This window comes from Ictidomys tridecemlineatus, chromosome 4, assembly GCF_052094955.1.
Source record: "Ictidomys tridecemlineatus isolate mIctTri1 chromosome 4, mIctTri1.hap1, whole genome shotgun sequence".
Taxonomy (NCBI): Eukaryota; Metazoa; Chordata; class Mammalia; order Rodentia; family Sciuridae; genus Ictidomys; species Ictidomys tridecemlineatus.
Window position 1 is genome coordinate 9185708 of NC_135480.1, and position 17558 is coordinate 9203265.

The following is a 17558-nucleotide window of genomic DNA, read 5'->3' on the forward strand; positions in this document are numbered from 1 at the left end:
AAAAACCTAAGTAAAGGAAGAGACACGTCACCTCCTGGATCTGAAGACCCGTCACAGGAAGGTCAGTTCTTGTTAGGTTGGTTCACAGAGCCAGTGAGATGCCAAACAAAACCCCACAGAATGATTTATAGTTCTGGACAAGATGATTTAAAGTGTGTATGGAAAGGCAAAGCAGCAAGAAGTTAAAATAATTTTGAAAAATAAGAATAAAAAGATGGAAGATTACATGACCCAACGTTAAGTTATCCCGAAGCTAGAGGAGTCGAGACAGTGGTCCTATCAAGGAGACGGGTGCATAGATGAGTGGATAGATCAGAAAGACACCAGAGAACGAAAAGATAATCCAAGATGGAGAGAAACTTTTTACAAATCACATATTTGAAAAAAGACTTTTAAATATCATATATTCAGATCTCATGAAAGTCAATCCCAAGAAAATAAACAATTCAATTATTTTATTTCATATTTAACTGCACTATACATACTGACATTTTGACATTTCCACAAATGCATATAACATCGTTTCTCCAGTTCAGCCCCCAGCACTAAACCCTCCCCCTCCCCCCTCCCCCCTCCCCATGATCTCTTTCCTCTGCTCTCCTGGTCTTCCGTTAGTTTACTTATTTATTCACTTTAATTGCTTCATTATAATTATGTAAACATTAGAATTCATTATGGTATGATCACACATGCACCTAGTATAATTTGGTAGATTTCATTCCCCAGTTCTTTGTCTTTCCCTCCCCTCCCCGCACTTCCTGTGTCCCTTGCTTCTACTCTACTGTGTTCATAAGAGCCCCCTTTTTTCATCCCTTTTTTCTCTTTAGTTCCTGCAGATGAGGAAAGACATTCGAACGTTGACTTTCTGAGTCTGGCCTATTTCATTCAGCATGATGTTCTCCAGTTCCATCCCTTCACCAGCAAATGACATGATTTCATTCTTCTTCATGGCTGAATAGAGCTCCATTGTATAAATATAAACCACATTTTCTTTATCCATTCATCTATTGAAGGGCATCTCGGTTGTTCTGTAACTTGTTTATCATGGGTTGTGCTGCTGTAAACATTGGTGTGAATGTATCACTGTGTTTACTGTTTTAAGTTCTTCAGAATAAACACCAAGGAGTGGGATGGCTGGGTCGTATGGTGGTACCATTCCTAGTCTTTTGAGGAATCTCCATATTGCTTTCCAGAGTGGTTGCAGAATTTGCAGTCCCATCAACAACACGTTAATGTGCCTTCCTGCCCGCCCTGCCCCCCGCCAACATCCTCAATTATCATTATTTGAATTCTTGATGACTGCCCTTCTACCTGGGGTGAGATGAAATCTCAGCATAGTTTTGGTTTGTAACTTCGTGATTGCTAGGGATGTTGAACATTCTTTAATATATTGCCAATCATTTGCATGTCTTCTTTTGAAGAATGTTTCTTTAGATCTTTGAGCAATTCATTTTTAAAATATGAGGAAAGAATTGAATTCTCCTCAGAGAATAATGGATGGCAGATTAACACATGAAAAGATGCTCAACATCTTTAACCATAGGGAAATACAAGTTTAAACTGCAGTGAGATACCCTTATAGACATACTCAATGGCTAAGATAAAAAATATTGGCAATATCAGGTGCAGTAGAGGATGTGGAACAAACAGAAATGGCAGACATTGTTGATGGGAATGCACAATCAGACAGTCACACTGGAACAACTCTGGACAATAGCTTGGTAGGTTTTTTTTTTAAACTATAAAGTTAAATGTATGTTTACCACATGACCAGCAATTCCCTAAGGTGGGGACAAGTGCATGGAGTACTGCATACATGGCATACATTAAGGGTGTCTGAGTGGCAAACCAATCCCTTCTTGCTAGGCGTGTGAGTGGCAGACCGCTTACCCCATAGGCACAGCCCTGGGCCTGAGGCCATGTGTTGTAGTCCCTGTGCTTGCTCCACAGCCCGCTCCTCGATTGGTCGCTGCAAGGACAGTTGGCCATAAATTGCATTGGTGGTGCCTGAAATCTGCTTAGCTACTGCCCGAGTATATACACATGGTAACTACACAGTAAAATCAGACCTGCTTCCTGCTTGGTCTCCAGAGGTCTTGAATAGTGACTCTGCAGCCACACTCTCCTCTACCCTGTTCCGTGGACCTCCTCGCTGGACAAGAAAGCCCACGTACCCTAACTAGGTGTCTACTATAGACAACTGAAAACTTCTTCACATAAAGTCATCCACAAATGCTGACAGCAGATCTACCCATAATTGCCCCCAAAGGAAAACAACCCAAATATTCTCCAGCAGGTGCACTGACAGTGTGTAAGGATTCCTTTTTCCCCACATCCTCACCAGCAGTTATTACTGTTTGAGTTCTTGATGATGATTGCCGTTCCCACTGGGGCCGGATGGAATCCCAGTGTGGTCTTCCTTTGCGTTGCCCTGGTGGCTACAATTGGTGGACTTTTTTTCATGGAATTGTTGGCCTTTTGGATTTCTTTATGGAAATGTCTGTTCACTTCATCTGCCTGTGTATTGAATGGGTTAGTATCATTTTTTTCTTTTTTGAGTCTTTGGGGTTCATTATATTCTCTGGATAGCAATCCTTGATGAGAGGAGCAGTTGGCAGAGTCCTGCTCCCATCCCACCCCTATCTTTCTGTTGTACAGAAGCTGTTTAATTTGATGCATCCGGTGATGCTTGATGGTGTTATTTCCGGACCTAGAGGAGTCCTATTCAGGAAGTGCTGGCCGGCACCTGTATGCTGGAGCGTTTCTCCTGTGTTTTCCTCTAGCAGTCACGAAGCTTCTGGTCTTCCCTCTAGGTCTTTGATCCTCTTACCATGATTCATCTCATTAACAGATTAAGGAAGAAGAACCACACATGATCATATCAATAAATGCTGGAGATATCCATTAAAACTTGACACTCATTCTTGATTTTTTAAAAAAATGGGGAAAAAAATCTGCTAGTGAACTAAGAAAAAGCCAAAAAATTTTGCCCTAAAACTTGTTTCTATCCCCAACTTATCATGATCACCATATTAAATGGTGAAATATTAGTAATATTTCCCTAAAGTCAGGAACAGATCAAGGAAACTGGCTAACAGGCCTTCTATTCAACATTGGTCGGGGAGTTCTGGCCAATGTAGTACATTTAGGAGAGGAGGAGGAAGGGGGAGGGAGGGGGAGACTGTGGGTGTGTGACATATGATTAAAAGGAAGAAATCACAAATCAATTTTTTTTGCAAGTGTTATGGTTGTCTTTTTGAAGTACTAAAAGAATCCAGCAACTTTACTAGAAATAAGACAATTATGCATAAATCAGGTACATTTTTGTATCAGTGTCAACGAAGTACAAATTTTAAAAAGAAAAAAAATCTATAATTATATAGAAGGAAGTTGAGTGGAGGAAAGGGAACAGGGGAAGGGAGGGGAGGAGGGAAAGGGGAAGCCCTGGGGGTGGAGCAGAGCAAACTGTGTTCTGTGTTTCTATGATCCTGTCAGAGTGAGCCCCGAGATTATGAATAACTGTAATGTACAAATAAAAAACTATAAAGGGCCTGAGCATAAATATAGTGACTATTGTGCCATTGTGGAGACAGGGCAGGATATTGAGAGCATTGCTCTCTGTGTGTAGGATACCAAGTCTTAAAAGTACTTATTCACCTACTTATTCAACCTAATTGAAAGATATAAAATATGAGCTCAATACGTTGAGAGAGACACTGTGTTTGTGATTGAAAGGAACCAATGTAGAGATGCAGAGTCCCCTTGTCCCCAAAGTCCACACAATCAATTCAATTCTAACCTAAAAGAAAAACCAAACCAAACAAAGAAAAACTTAGTGGAAATTGACAAGTTTACTCCAAACATTTTTGTGGAGAATTAAAAGGTCAAAAACAGCTGAGATCATCTGGAAGGCCTATGGTGTTGTAAGGCTTACTTTAAGGGGATGAGGACCCAGGACGGGCTCTGTCCCCAGCTCAGCAGGCTGGGCGGGGCTGAGCTGCCTGCTCCCTGCTTTTCTTGGGCCTGGGGATCTGCCTGCCCCTGGCTCTTCCACCCCTTTATCTTCTCCTCTTTGACCTGGACCTTATCCAGAAACCTGTGCCTCAGTTTCTCGGTGGCCACTTGTCAGTTATCTTTCTCATTGATTTCAAGTTTTACTGGACTATAATCAGAGCATATTTGCTATGGAATCTCTGCTCTGGGGAATGTACTAAGATTTTTCCTGGTCAGCCTTGGAAAGTGGAGACAGGGAAGGATATTGAGAGCATTGCTCTCTGTGTGGAGGGTACCAAGTCTTAAAAGTTCTTATTCACCTCAGCTGTTTGATAATATGACTCAAATTCTCTATATCCCTCCTTTTTTTCCCTGTTCTATTTAATCTGCAAAATACAGTCACGTGTTACTTAATGATGAGGACAAGCTCCAAGAAATGCCTTGTTTGCAATTCTGACTTCGTGGGAACACCACAGAGTGTCCTCCCACAAACCCAGATGGTCCAGCACAACGTGCACAGCCTGGGAGACAATCTCGTGGGACCTCCGTGGATTGTGCACCCAGGTGGCTGACATGTGCTCCTGCGGCACGTGACTGTACTCAGGAGCTATGGACCTTGTGGCTGACTGGCAGACATGGGGTTCTCTCCCTTTCTGGGCTGGTTGTTAGTGTGCTTCTCTGAAGTGTGGCCCTGTGACTTACTTTGGCCAAAAATCATGAGCAGCTGTGCTGCCTGTCACTATGGACAGAGGCTCTGTGAGCCCATGCAGTGGGAGAGTGGATGGTGTGCGTCCATCCTGAGCTTATGAAATCAGGGCGTCTTGTCTCTCCTTGGCTTCGCAGTGGCTGAAACCTAGACAGGGCAGCAGCAGAGCTCCAACCACAGGCCAATGCCTGTGCCCTGGGCATGGCAGAGTGATGTCGAAGACAAGGCCTGGAACTTCCAGGGGAGGAGGGGCCACTTCCCCAGAACCTCTAGATAAGAGCGAAAACAATGTCTGATTCTTTAAAGTGTGTGTTTTAGTCCTCGTGTTCTGCCACAGAACCTGTCCGCCTGAGTGGACTCTAGGCCCTGAAGGAAGATGGAGCCCCATCCGGGCCCCTGGTGTAGGAGCAGAGCTGGGGCCACCTTTACACTCAGTGCCTCCTCTGCTGTGGGCCCCCAGCTCCTCTGCAGAGTTAGGCTTGTGACCCGGAAGTGAACCAGGCCTGACACGATGGTGACAGGAGGACAGTTTAATGAAGGCAGCAGAGTGGGGCCCCACCACAGGCCCTGGGAGTGGACAGGCTGTCCTCTCTCTGGCCAGGGTCCCCTAGGAATCCTCCTTAGTAGTGGACACAGTAGAGTTGGATGCTTCCACTGATGCGGAGCTCCCGCAGCCTCTCCAGGGTCTGCTGGTCCAGGCTGGTGGACCCCAGCGGCTGTCCATTGAGTGCCAGCTTCAGCCCTCCCTCCTGGCACAGGAGCAGCACCTGGTGAGGAGGCCCGAGTGGGTGTGGGACTCCAGGCAGACCCTCCCTTCCTGCCTGCCGTGCTGCCCATCAAGACCCTCTTCCCTAGAGGAAGTCCTAGATTGTCACCAGTGCACTGTGGCCTTCCACAGAGCTCTTCACTGACCCTGGGCCCAGGTGACCTTCTACAACTGGGCTGGCTTCAGGAAGCGGCTTTCCACTCTGGCCGCCTGTGGGAATCATCAGGGGAGCTTTTGAACAAAAGGACGCTGGGCCCCACCTGCACTCATCATGCCAGAGTTTCTGGGCACAGGGACCTCGGCATCAGCGTGGAGGGCTGAGGGCCAGTGCCTAGATGTACCCTCTGCTGGGCCGGCCTGGCTTCCTGGCCCCATGACGTCTACCTGCCAGGACATGCCCCAGTCCCCGGCCACTTTGGGATTTCAGCTGTGCTCTCCCTCCTGGAGGGATGTGGCTGCTTGGATCAGACCCACCTCGAAGAATCGCTGGGGGTGAAAAAGGAAGGGGGCTGAGATGAGCTTCTTGTATCCCCAGCGGGAGACCCAGGCCAGAGTTCTGTCTGTGAAGGACGCCCTGAGCATCACGGGAGTGCGGGTGGCCTCATCCCTCAGGCTCAGAGTGAACCTGCAGGGACAGGCCAGAGAAGGGGATTGGCCTCCATTGCCCCCAGCCACGGCACACCCTGAGGGAGCAGCAGGGCTGTGGGAAGAGGCTTCAGAGTCCAGGGCTGGGCTCCTCCCACAGGCTCAGGGCTGGATCCTGGGGCCCACCACAGCTTAGAGGAGTGGAGAGAACAGGAGGCTTAGACCTGAGTTTGAATCCCCGGGTTGCTGTCTACTGACTGGAGGTCAGGGGTGTTGTTACCTGGCCTAAGCCTCAATTCCTTCTCCTGAAAATGGGGGATCATGATGATAACAGTAGTAGCTGACCTTTACCGTGTGTTTAATTCTGTGCCAAGTGTTGTCTTCAATATGTGCAAGCTGCCTAGTGGTTAGAGCCAGGCTGGGGCAGTTCCACCCTAACCCTGCTGCTTCTAGTCCTGTGATCAAGAAGAGCATGTCACTTAATGGCTCTGTGCTGGATTACGGAAATTTAGGGGTGGTAACAGTGCTGTGTCTGTTTTCTGGGGTTGTTGTTAGAATTAAATGAGTTAATACATGTAAAGTGTTACTTAGAACAGTGCCTGGCACACAGTCAGTACTGAAATGATACCTTTCATTTGAAACTATCATTACATAATACAAAATTTACCTCTGAAGGACACACACACACACACACACACACACACACACACACACACACACACAGAACAAGCAGGAACCCAGAAGGTAATGTACCTGAAGACTAGCAAGTCCCTGGAGCACAGTAGGGGTCTTAGGGAGCCAGGGTTTGCCTTGGCCTTAATCCTCACAGGCGGCCTGAGCTGAGGGGTCTAGGAGCCCATGCAGTGGAGGACAGCAAGCCAGGGGACTGGCTGCTTTACTAGGACAACGGTGCAGCCTCAGACTGGGACGTGGACCAGGACTCATGACTCCAGATTTTGGGGGGCTGGTCTTTCTGTGCCTGACATCTTCCTCTCAATAGCACCCCAGACTCTGTTCCATGACTTCTGAAGGGAGCCTCTTTGAAACACCAGCCCTGCAGCTGCTGAGGGCTGGGTCCCAGCAGAAGCAGTTGAGGGCAAGAGACGGGATGCAGGGGGTGGGGGGCAGTCCTAGAAGTCTCCTGGGGAGGGCCTCTGGGTCTTCCATGGATGCCCACCAGGAAAGGGCTGCAGGTGTTTCCAGCTTTGGAGAGGAGAAGGCAAGGGCTTAGTGTTGGGAAGGAGCCTGGAGGCCAGGTGCTGAAGGATGCCCAGGGGCGCAGCTGGAGGGCCTGGAGGAAGGTTCTGTGGGGCACAGTACTCTCCAATTTCAAGTTCACTCCATATTGAAAAATAGCTTTTATGTAAAAGAGGGTTTTCAACTTCTCTTTAGAACTCACCAGAGGATCTGGCGTGACTGGGCCCGTGGAAATATTCATCCCACTTCACACCCTTCCCACTCTGGTCCTCCCTACTCATGTGGCCAGTCTGACCTCTGAGAACATGTGCATTCACAGTCCTTGGGAAATGGCATTCAGGTTATTTGCTGTGACACTAATAACAACAACATGATCTGGAGACAGGATATGAACCGGGCCACATGCCTCCAAGGTCTGAGGAGGGAGGTGTGGTCCTGATGTTGGAGCACCTGATCATTTCCCATCACCTGGACATTAACATTCTCCTTTATCTGATAAGGAAACTCAGAGGTGCAGTGACATTCCCAAGCACACACAGTTTACAAGACTCACTCCAGGCTCTGCAAGGCCCTGCTACCCACGATGTGCTTCATGCCAGCTTCTCACGTGTGACCAGGAGCACTCAGGGCAGGGTGTAGCACCGTCAGTGAGTTAAAAATAAGTGAAAATGAAGCCGAGAGTGGGGAGGATGCTGCCCCCAATCCCCTCCTCTGCTTCCCACACTGTGGAGCACTTACCGCGGGTCAGGTACTATTTTAAGAACCAAATTGAGGGCTGGGACTATGGGTTAGTGGTAGCACACTTGCCTGGTATGTGTGAGGCAGTAGGTTTGATTCTCAGTACCATGTATAAATAAATAAAGTAAAGATCGATCAACAACTAAGAAAAAAACCTTATTTTTTAAAAAGAACCAATCTGAAGTCAGTGTAAAAATCATTACCTCCTTTAAAAATAAGGAAACTGGGTCTTGGGTTGTGGCTCAGCGGTAGAGCACTTGCCTAGCACGAGCAAGGCCCTGAGTTCGATCCTGAGCACCACATAAAAATAAATAAATAAAATAAATGTATTATGTCCAACTAAAATTAAAAAAAAAAGTTAAATAATTAGAAAACTGAGGCATGGAGAGGAAAAGTCACTGCCCTAAGTTTGCACAGGTAGTAAGTGTGCCGGCAGTCTGGTTTCCCAAAGCCATAACATCCAATGCCTTTCTTCCAGGTAGGCAGGCAGGCCCTTGTCTATTTAGATTTGAGCAGACTGTCAGGACTTGAGCGCCCCCTGGAGGACAAGCAAGGAAGCGCAAATAATGGTGTCGCTCCCAGTCCTGGCTTCCAAGTACTAGCTAGCCCTCCTCTCTGGGGTGTTCTGGCTCTTTCCTAAACCAAGCATGTGTCACTCTGGGAGGCCACCTCCTCTCTCTGGGTCTCTGTCTGTGTCTTCCCTGGGATCCAGATGCAGGGCTGGTGGCTTGACCAGAGGCACCAGGAGGGAAGATGTTACTGTAAGTGGGGCTGCTGGTCCCAGCCTGACCTTCCTAAGCTCTGTGACCTTGGGCACCTTACCTGCTGCTCCTCTGCCTTCCCATCTGTAAGAAGGGGTGACATGGCAGTGCTGGGAGGTTAAAAGAGGTGATGCTTGATTGGATACTTAGTCCTTTGGCTCTTGCAAGACCAGTCCCCGAACTATGATGACCTGCCCTGGCCAGAGGCCCTGAGGAAGAGCATGTGAGCAGGGCACCTGCTGAAGGAACAAGGGGATGGCTGTGAAGCTCTGGGAGGGTCTCCTGCCTCTAGGAAGAGCTGCGAGGGCTACTATCAGGGGCCAAGGAAGCGCACGGGGTCAGGTGAGTTTCTGCCCTGGGCTTGCAGCAGGAAGTGCAGCTCTCTTCATTACTAAACCCCTGCTGCTGGCCTTCTGAGAGCCTCCCCTGCCCCCAGGCTGAGCTCAGTGCTCCAGTGTCTGAGCACCATGTGCTTCTCCCATGGCTGTGTCCTGAGCTGCAGTGGCTGCATGGAGGGCTAGGACCAGCTTGTCCCTCTGTCGAAGAGCCTGGCACTGGCCTGGCACAGAGGACATCAAATATCTTTTTGCAGAATAAATGGAGAAAAGGTCAAATGAAGGTGGAGTTTCACCTGCAGCTGCCTGGCCCACCCACACCCTGCAGGTTCCCAGAAAGGAAGGGAAGTCCTGAGACCAAGGGCATTTCCCACCACAGGGAGCTCCTTGGCCTCCTACCCAGGTGCCTTCCCAGGCCTGAGGGAGCCCAGAAGAGGCCACACCTCCAGGGGACACAAGGAAGGAGCTTCACTCACCAGCCTGGGACTCTGCAGCAGGAAGGGCTGTCAGGAAAGAAAGGGGCACAAGGAAGCGCTTGGTCATGGGCTGGGAGGGACCCTCTTGCCATTACCCTTCCACACTGGGGAGGCTTTGGGGTTGTGTCTCTCACAGCAGCAGGTGAGCGACGGGAGCCCCAGTGGGATCCTCCTGCGTCAGGAGGCCCACCAGCTCTGGGGAAATGGGGAGGACTGGCCAGTGGGTCAGTCTCCCACACCTTGACCAACTTCTGTCACACAAGGCCAACCCAGCCCCCTCTCAGGGTCACTCTGAGGATGGAAAGCTCCAAGCAAAAGTCATCTCCCAGTGCGAATTATGGATCCTGGCCCCTCCTGCCAGCTGCCCATCCCCCACTGCCGCAGTCCGGCTGCAGCAGAATAACAGGGGGGGGGGGGTGTGACGAATAACTTGTGTACTTTGATACAGCAGGAATAGGAGCCATTTATTGTAGGACAACAGAGCTATTTATACATTTTGCACAGCTTATCTAATTAGCATAAACTAGATACATCAGTCAACCAATAAGGAGTCTCCACACTTAATGGCTCGCTTTTGTTACTTCTCAAACCACTCCCTCTGACATTTTGCCAGGCACCATCCAGACTTGTTTACTGCCAAGGTCAATGTCTCGGCTTGGCACCAGAATCAGGAGGCACCACACAGCTTTGTAGGTTCAAACAGCAATTCTTTATTCCCGCTCTCACACCGCCTCCACACAGGTCCAGGGGTAAATCGCGTTCTGCTGTCTCCCGCACAATTCACCTACTCCACGAGGCTCTCTCCAAATCCCATTTTAATCTCACGAGAACTCAACGGGAACAAGCAGCAGGAACACCCTAATCCCAGCAATAATCTTCAACTTCCAACTTCCCTAAAACCCATTATCTTAAACTGGCAACGCCTTAAACTCAAGGAGCCGGTTACTTCCTCAAACCTGATCAGCTCTAAACCCGGATCCGCCTTGGTCCTTGAGCAAGGTCACCTTATTAAAGCATGCATGCAGTGTCCCATTGAATGTCCTCTAAGCAGCATGGGGTACGCTTGGCAAGGAAATTTCGATGCGTCATTCCTACTTGGTAATGGCCCTCAGGAGTTTACGAACTCTAACATTTCTCTGGCAAAATACGACGTGTTAATTTGACTTGTCTACAGACCTTAACACCCCACCCTCCCTAGGCTGGCCCTGGAGAAGGGTTGGGAGAGCCACATCCAGGCTGGGGGCTGACAGGAGTCAGTCCTATCCATGACAACCATAGCAGGAGGGGGCCAGCTGGGCCTCAGTGTGGCTGCAGGTCGTGCAGGGGGAGGAGGAGGCTGACCCCATGAGTCTTGTCCAACCACAAGGCCAACCTTGCCCCCAGAGACTCACGTATCCAGTGGGATACTCTCTGCTGCCCTCCACAAATGGCTGTCCAGAAAGAGAGGAAACACTCTTCAGACCACCACAAGCCCAGGAGCCACTCACCTGGCCCCCACCCGCCCTGCCCTGCTTCCCACACAGCTCCTCAGTGGCCCCCGAATCTGGTGTGTTGCACCTACCAACTCTAGGCCACCAAAGGCTAACTCAACGAGACTCTCTGGTGACAGGTCCCGAAGATCTGCATTTTTAATAAATCCGTCGGGAGGGAATGACAGAGCAGGCGAGCTCAGCCAGTTTGGGCCCCACATGCCGGTTCTCTCCTTCTGTCCTTAGCTCCTAGTGTAAACCAGACCCCACAGCCAGCACGGACTCCTGCCACCACTCCTGGCCTCCCTTTCTACTGACACCTTCCCCTGCACCTCCCTCACATAGGACCCCTGGGCAATTTCTGACCTACAGGCCTCCTCTGTCTGCTGCTCTGGGGTAAGTGAGGGGGTCCCAGGTCTGCCCAGGAGTCAGAGGAAGGCAGAGACCAAGACCCCGGGCCTTGGCCCCAAGGGAACTTACACTAATATTCAGGAACCCAACGGCCTTCACCAAGATGTCACCAAATATGCCCAGGGTGTCCACCCGAGACAGTGGGAGCCGGTAGCGGTAGTGGAGAAAGTGCCATCCGTTTACACTCACCTGGAGAGGCAGACAGCGCCAGGCTCAGCAGCGGCTGAGCTTGGCTGGGCTCTTCACTGTGTCCCAAGCTCTGCAGGCTCCTCTACCTGGAGACTCCCTCTGTGGCCTCACACCAGCTCTGCAGCGGAAGGACACTTACAGATGAGTTTAAGAGAGCTTCCAAGGTCACAGAGCTGGTAGATGGCAGAGCTGGCCCCGTCAGTGCCCGTCCCTGTCCCCGAGGAAGCCCCTCTCCTCTCGGCAGGCCCAGAGCATCATTGCTGTCCCCATTGACAGGGAGGACACCGAGGCTGAAGAGGCCGGTGCTGTCCTATCCTCAGTCCCTCTGGCCCTTGCCACCTAAGCTGTCTGAAGACCCTCTCATCTTTCTGGCAGGCGTCCTCTCAGAGGCCAGTGGACAAGGCCCCTCTCCCTGTCCTGTGCAGCTGCTGTAAGATGGGGATGGACAAAGTGCCCCCTCACGGGGTGGGGGTGGATTCCGTGAGGGAAGACATCAGTGGGCTTAGAGGGGCAGGGTGTAGCCCAGGGCAGAGCGCCCGCTCAGCACGCACGGGCCCTGGGTTCAGCCCCAGCACCCCCTGCCCCTCCCCTTGAAGGAGAGGCCTAGGAGTCAGCTGGCTTTGATGTGGCAGAGGGGGCCTCTCCAGACCCAGGCTCCATGGATGTCCAGCAGCCTGTGGGTGCAGGGAGCCTGGAACCAGGTGTGGCAGCTCCTTGGTCCTCTCCCCACAATGTCACCCACCACGGTGACAGGGGGAACTGGCTGAGGGAAGGATGGGTGCAAGGAAATGAGCTCAGGACCCCTCGACGCCTGTCCCTTCCATTCACCTTCACCTCCTCATTCCCAAAGAGAAAGAGGATGAGGAAGCTGGCCCCTCTCTGCAGGGCCACGCCAGGCCAGCGGGCCTCCCTTTGCCAGCGTCCACTGTGCAGGGTGTTGCAGATGACATGGGGCTTGGTGGTGTGGAAGCGAGGGTTGAAGTGGATAGCGATGTCCAGCTGGGGGTGCAGGCTGCAGCCACACTGGAAGTCCACCTGAAACCTGAGGGGAGGGGCGGCTCTCAAAGTGCTGTCTGCTCAGAGACCACAGAGATCCCAAAGGCAGACAGGAGCCCCCAGCTCGACGCTGCTGAAGCTGGGCTCCAGCTCCCCTGGTCCCCCCTTACCTGTGGGCACGTGGAGGGACCACTCCCTGCAGCATGACCATCTTTCCTGCGTGCAGGCCACCAAAAATGGTTGTGACATACGGAATCACCTGCACGAGGGAAGAGACCCATGCTTGCAGGTTGGAGAAAGGCCCGAGGGACCCCATGTCCAGTGTGTGGGGAGGGAAAAACAGGACAACTCCACTTCCCTACCCCAAACAGAACCTGTCCTTACAGGAAAAAGCCCTTCCCTCTGAAACCCTCCGCCGACTGCCTGTCATGGACAAGTCTAAGCCACATCACACTGGGGACGCCCCTTCAATTCCCTTGCAGCCAGCTAGCTGTCCCCAGCTCTTAGGACACAACAGGCTGCTGTGTCCCCAGTGAGGCTCGTCATTCACTCAGTGCCACCTGGTGCCCAGAGCCTGGTACTGAAGTTTCTTGGGACAGTTTAATGGCCAGAGTGGGGCCTGGAGGCAGAAAGAATGGCAAGTTGGAGCTGAGAGCTGACCCTTAGGTGGAGCCCTGAAGGGGACCTAACAGTGGCCCTGCTGCCCTCCTGGTCCCTTTCTCCTGGCCTTCCTCCCACCCCCCACACTCTCCCAACCCCCTGCCTCTCCTGGCTATTCTTCCGCCCTCCCTCCACCCTGACGCCTTCTCCCAGCATCATCCGCTTGGTGCCTGAGTTATTCCTTCCCTCCCCTGTCCTCCCAGGGCACTTTGCCCACAGGGCTGCCTTGGCCCTTGGGCCCTGGTGCAGCGGGTCTGGCTGGCTGCTTTCCCTGGAAGGCCACAAGCCCCTCCAGAGCTGAAGCCTGCTCTTTCCCTTTGTTGGGCTCAGGCCCAGCCCAGCACAGTGAGGTCTCTGCAGAGCTGTTGGCAGAAGGAGTGTGAATAGCAGAACAGGGCAGCATCCCGGGGTGCCTTCATGCACTGCTGCCAACTCCCAGCAGTGCACAGAAGCCCAAACCAGCCAGAAAGAGCTGAGTCCCCAGCGCTGCCTCCTGGTGACAGGCTCCAGCCTGGGAAGCAAGTAGCCCTGGGGCCCTGTGAGGCTGCCTCAGCCCATTATTTAGCTGCTGGGAGGAGCCCAGGGCCCCCTCCAGTCAGCATGCCCATGGCCACCCACAGCTTAGCAGGGCTTCAAGTTCAGTGGTTTCCACTTCCCTGGCCCAGGCAGGGTGTGTAATTAACTGAGCTGCCCTGGGAAGGAGAGGGCCAATTAAGGGAAAAGGATAATTAGTGCTTGCTAGTGGGGGTGTCCCCTGGGGGGTGGGGGGCAGCCTTCTCTAAGCATTGCCTGGCTTCAAGTTCTCATGAACAGGAGGAGAGGAGAGGACCCCCCACCCCCATCTCTGGGAGGTTCCCCTGGAACTGTCCCTTCCAGGCTGGAGATGAGGCTACCCTTCCTACTAATCAGGGTCCCCTTCAAAGATCCCACCCACTCCCCATTCCTGCTGGCCTCCCAGCCCAGTAGGGCGCAGCCTCGGCTCCCAGGCTTCACCTAGTTAAAATGTCCAGCAGTCACTCACATTCAGTTAGCTGCTCAGCCACTGTGCTAAACTCAAGAGAGCCTTCCAGAACCCTGGGCAGGTCCTGGGGAAGCTGGGCCCAAGACTGAGGTCCTCTGCACCCCCCCCCAACGCAGGAGGAGTCCACCCAGGAGAAAGGGAGGACCCCTGAGACCCAGGAAGTCCCAGGTGAAGGCAGCTGCTCACCGGGTGGAAGACTGGCGGCTGCAGGATGAAGCAGTCAGGAATGGGGTCCAGGTTTCCCCCAGGTGACATGAGGGGCGGGGCCACTCCTTTTGGGGCTGAGGATCCTGATTCCAGGAGCCCTGCTCCCTGGATGGGCTCACCTTCCCCTGCCAGGTCCTCAGTGTCCTGGAGCTCCTCCAGCTGTTAGTCTCACCTGCGCTCTGCACGGGCCTAATGCCACCTGGAGCCCATCTGTGGGGCAGCGGGCCACCTGCAGGGCCACACCCGCCTGGCCCTGGTGAAGCAGGACAAAGCCTGCAGCTCTGGCTGAACTGCAGTTCTTGGCCCCTTTGTAGGGGTGGGACGCTGGCACTAAGCCACCATGAACAAGGAACTGGGGCCCTGGGTCTGAGGCACATGATCACATGGAGGGAAGCCAGAGGCTGGCCTCTTTGGGACTGGGAGGATTTGTGTTTTCGGGGCTCACCTGAGTCCTCACTGGGTCAGAGCAAGGGCTGGGACACGTGTGCAGGTTCCCGCAGCAGCCCCGCCCCCAGCTTCCTGGACAGCCTGGGGCGACTTCCTTCTTCCTCCCCTGGCCACCAAAGGTCTCATCTCTTTCCCTCATTTCCCTGCCCTTTCTCCACTCTCCTTTATCCAAGTTTTATGGTCCCCCGTGACTCCATTTCAGCAACAGCTGAAATGCCAAGGAGCAGCTGAGGTCAAAAGAAAAAAAAAGGAAGTGAGAAAAGGGGAGGGAGGCAGGCACCCCTTATCTCAAGCAAGGCAGCAAACTGCAGGGAGAGCAGGTGGCAGACCCTGGAAGACCTGGATTCTTGCTCAGCCTCTGACCTAATGCACTGTGTGCCCTTGGGCAAGTCTCTTCACCTCTCTGGGCTTCCCCTTGTTCGCCTGAATACAAACAGGGTGACCCCTGCAGTGTCTCACAGCATCCCTGTGTCTCAGATTGGCCCAGACCTCTTTGTTTTAGGAGGGCCCTTCAGTCCTCTTCAACCTTTAGCAAGACTTGCCCTTTAAACAGCATTTTATTCAGCCACAAAGGACAACAAAATCATCTCACTTGCAAGAAATGAATGACCCGGAGACAGTGATCTTGAGCAAAATAAGCCAGACCCAAAGAAAGAAGTATCCATATTATTACATTACCCATATTTTCCCTCACATGTGGAAGCTACAGGAAAAAACCAGGGACCTGAGGAAAGGGAGGCCATGAAAATAGAAGGGTGGCTTTGCCTTCTCCCTCCCTCTCCCAACACGGCGCCTCACAATAAAGAAGAATAAGAAGGGGAAGACTATCTCCCTACAGACTTTCTGGCTGAGTATGGAGGGACTGATGGAGGAAGCACCTATGTCCCCAAACCAGTCAGCTGGGCTGATGAAAGAGACGACCTGGAAGGAGATGTTTCATCCACTTGGCACAGTCATGATGATGATGTGTACAGGGCACCTCCCACTGACCGGTCCATCCTTCCCACTGCTCCACCGGCTGCTGGGGAACCCAATATTGACTGGAGCCGTCTTCCCAAATCACCACCCTACACTGCTTTTCTAGGGAACCTGCCCTACGATGTGACAGAAGACTCCATTAAGGAATTTTTTAGAGGATTAAATATCAGTGCATGCGTTTACCACGGAACCCAGCAATCCAGAGAGCTTGAAAGGTTTTGGCTATGCTGAGTGTGAGGACCTGGATTCCCTGCTCAGTGCCCTGAGTCTCAATGAAGAGTCTCTAGGTAACAGGAGAATTCGAGGGGATGTTGCTGATCAAACACAGGATAAAGACAGGGATGATCCTTCTTTTGGCCGAGATAGAAATTGGGATTCTGACAAAACAGACACAGACTGGAGAGCCCGACCTGCCACAGACAGCTTTGACGACCTAGAAGAGGTGATGACAGCTTTGGAGACAAGTATCGAGATCGATATGATTCCGACCGATATCAGGATGGATATCAAGATGGATATCAAGATGGATATCGTGATGGCCCACGACGGGATATGGATGGATATGGGGGCCGGGATCGCTATGATGTCCGAGGCAGCAGAGATTATGATAGAGGCTATGATTACAGGAGAGGCAGTGGCAGAAGAGCATTTGGTAGTGGGTACCAAAGGGATGACTACAGAGGAGGTGGGGACCATTATGAAGACCGAAATGACAGATGAGACGAACGGTCATGGAGCTCCAGAGATGATTACTCTCCGGATGATTATAGGCGTGATGATAGAGGTCCCCGCCAAAGACCCAAACTGAATCTAAAGCCTCGGAGTACTCCTAAGGAAGATGATTCCCCTGCTAGCACCTCCCAGTCCAGTCGAGCAGCTTCCATCTTTGGAGAGGCAATACCTGTTGACACAGCTGCTAGAGAAAGAGGAGTAGAAGAACGGCTACAGAAGGAGCAGGAGAAATTGCAGCGCCGGTTGGATGAGCCAAAACTAGAACGGCGGCCTAGGGAGAGACCCCCAAGCTGGCCAAGTGAAGAAACTCGGGAACCGGACCGGTCAAGGACAGGAAGTCATCACAGACTGGAACCTCAGCCACACCTGGCAGAAATGCACGAAGGAGAGAGAGAAGCCTCTAGAAAATGAAAGGAGGAAGACCGGCACTCTCCAACTTCTAAGCCTCCCAAACCTGATCAGCCTCTAAAGGTAATGCGAGCCCCTCCACCAAAGGAGAATGCGTGGGTGAAGCGAAGTTCTAACCCTCCTGCTCCATCTCAGAGCTCAGACACAGAGCAGCAATCCCCCACAAGTGGTGGGGGGAAAGTAGCTCCAGCTCAGCCATCTGAGGAAGGACCCACAAGGAAAGATGATAATAAAATAGATGGAATGAATGTCCCAAAAGGCCAAACTGGGAACTCCAGCCGTGGTCCAGGAGATGGAGGGAACAAGGATCACTGGAAGGAGTCAGATAGGAAAGAGGGCAAAAAGGATCAAGACTCCAGATCTGCACCTGAGCCAAAGAAACCTGAGGAAAATCCAGCCTCTAAGTTCAGTTCTGCAAGCAAGTATGCCGCTCTCTCTGTGGATGGTGAAGATGAAAATGGGGGAGAAGACTACACTGAGTAG

The 17558-nt window shown here is 51.8% G+C and overlaps 1 protein-coding gene and 1 pseudogene across 3 annotated transcripts; one reads left to right on the forward strand and one right to left on the reverse strand.

Moving 5' to 3' along the window:
• Nucleotides 1-5214: 5214 nt before the first annotated feature.
• LOC144376989 (galectin-12-like) lies at nt 5215-15943 on the reverse strand. Of its 3 annotated transcripts, XM_078045786.1 has the most exons (9): nt 14490-14699; nt 12793-12881; nt 12455-12668; nt 11507-11626; nt 10949-10987; nt 9558-9584; nt 8896-8985; nt 5940-6089; nt 5215-5466 (listed from the first exon to the last, which is right to left on the reverse strand). In XM_078045786.1, exons 1-9 carry the CDS (start codon nt 14556-14558, stop codon nt 5320-5322), a joined length of 945 nt encoding a protein of 314 aa, XP_077901912.1. In that variant the 5' UTR covers nt 14559-14699; the 3' UTR covers nt 5215-5319. The 3 variants fall into 3 exon arrangements, 2 of the variants coding, with proteins under 2 accessions (XP_077901912.1, XP_077901911.1); XM_078045785.1 differs by lacking the exons at nt 5215-5466; nt 5940-6089; nt 8896-8985; nt 9558-9584; nt 12793-12881 and having other exon boundaries at nt 10036-10987; nt 14490-15943; XR_013437447.1 differs by lacking the exons at nt 5215-5466; nt 5940-6089; nt 8896-8985; nt 9558-9584; nt 12793-12881 and having other exon boundaries at nt 10853-11744; nt 14630-14758.
• Nucleotides 15559-17558, forward strand: LOC144376613 (eukaryotic translation initiation factor 4B pseudogene; annotated as a pseudogene).

Bases quoted from the DNA above. Each gene is read 5' to 3' on its own strand.
- LOC144376989 (XM_078045786.1), bottom strand. From the start codon at position 14,558: ATGTCACCTGGGGGAAACCTGGACCCCATTCCTGACTGCTTCATCCTG. The intron at 12,669-12,792 runs GTAAGGGGGGAC...CCCTCCCCTCAG, and splicing joins GTCCCTCCACGTGCCCACAG to GTTTCAGGTGGACTTCCAGT. The intron at 6,090-8,895 runs TAAGTATCCAAT...TGTCCCTGCAGG, and splicing joins TCTTGCAAGAGCCAAAGGAC to TTCACTCTGAGCCTGAGGGA.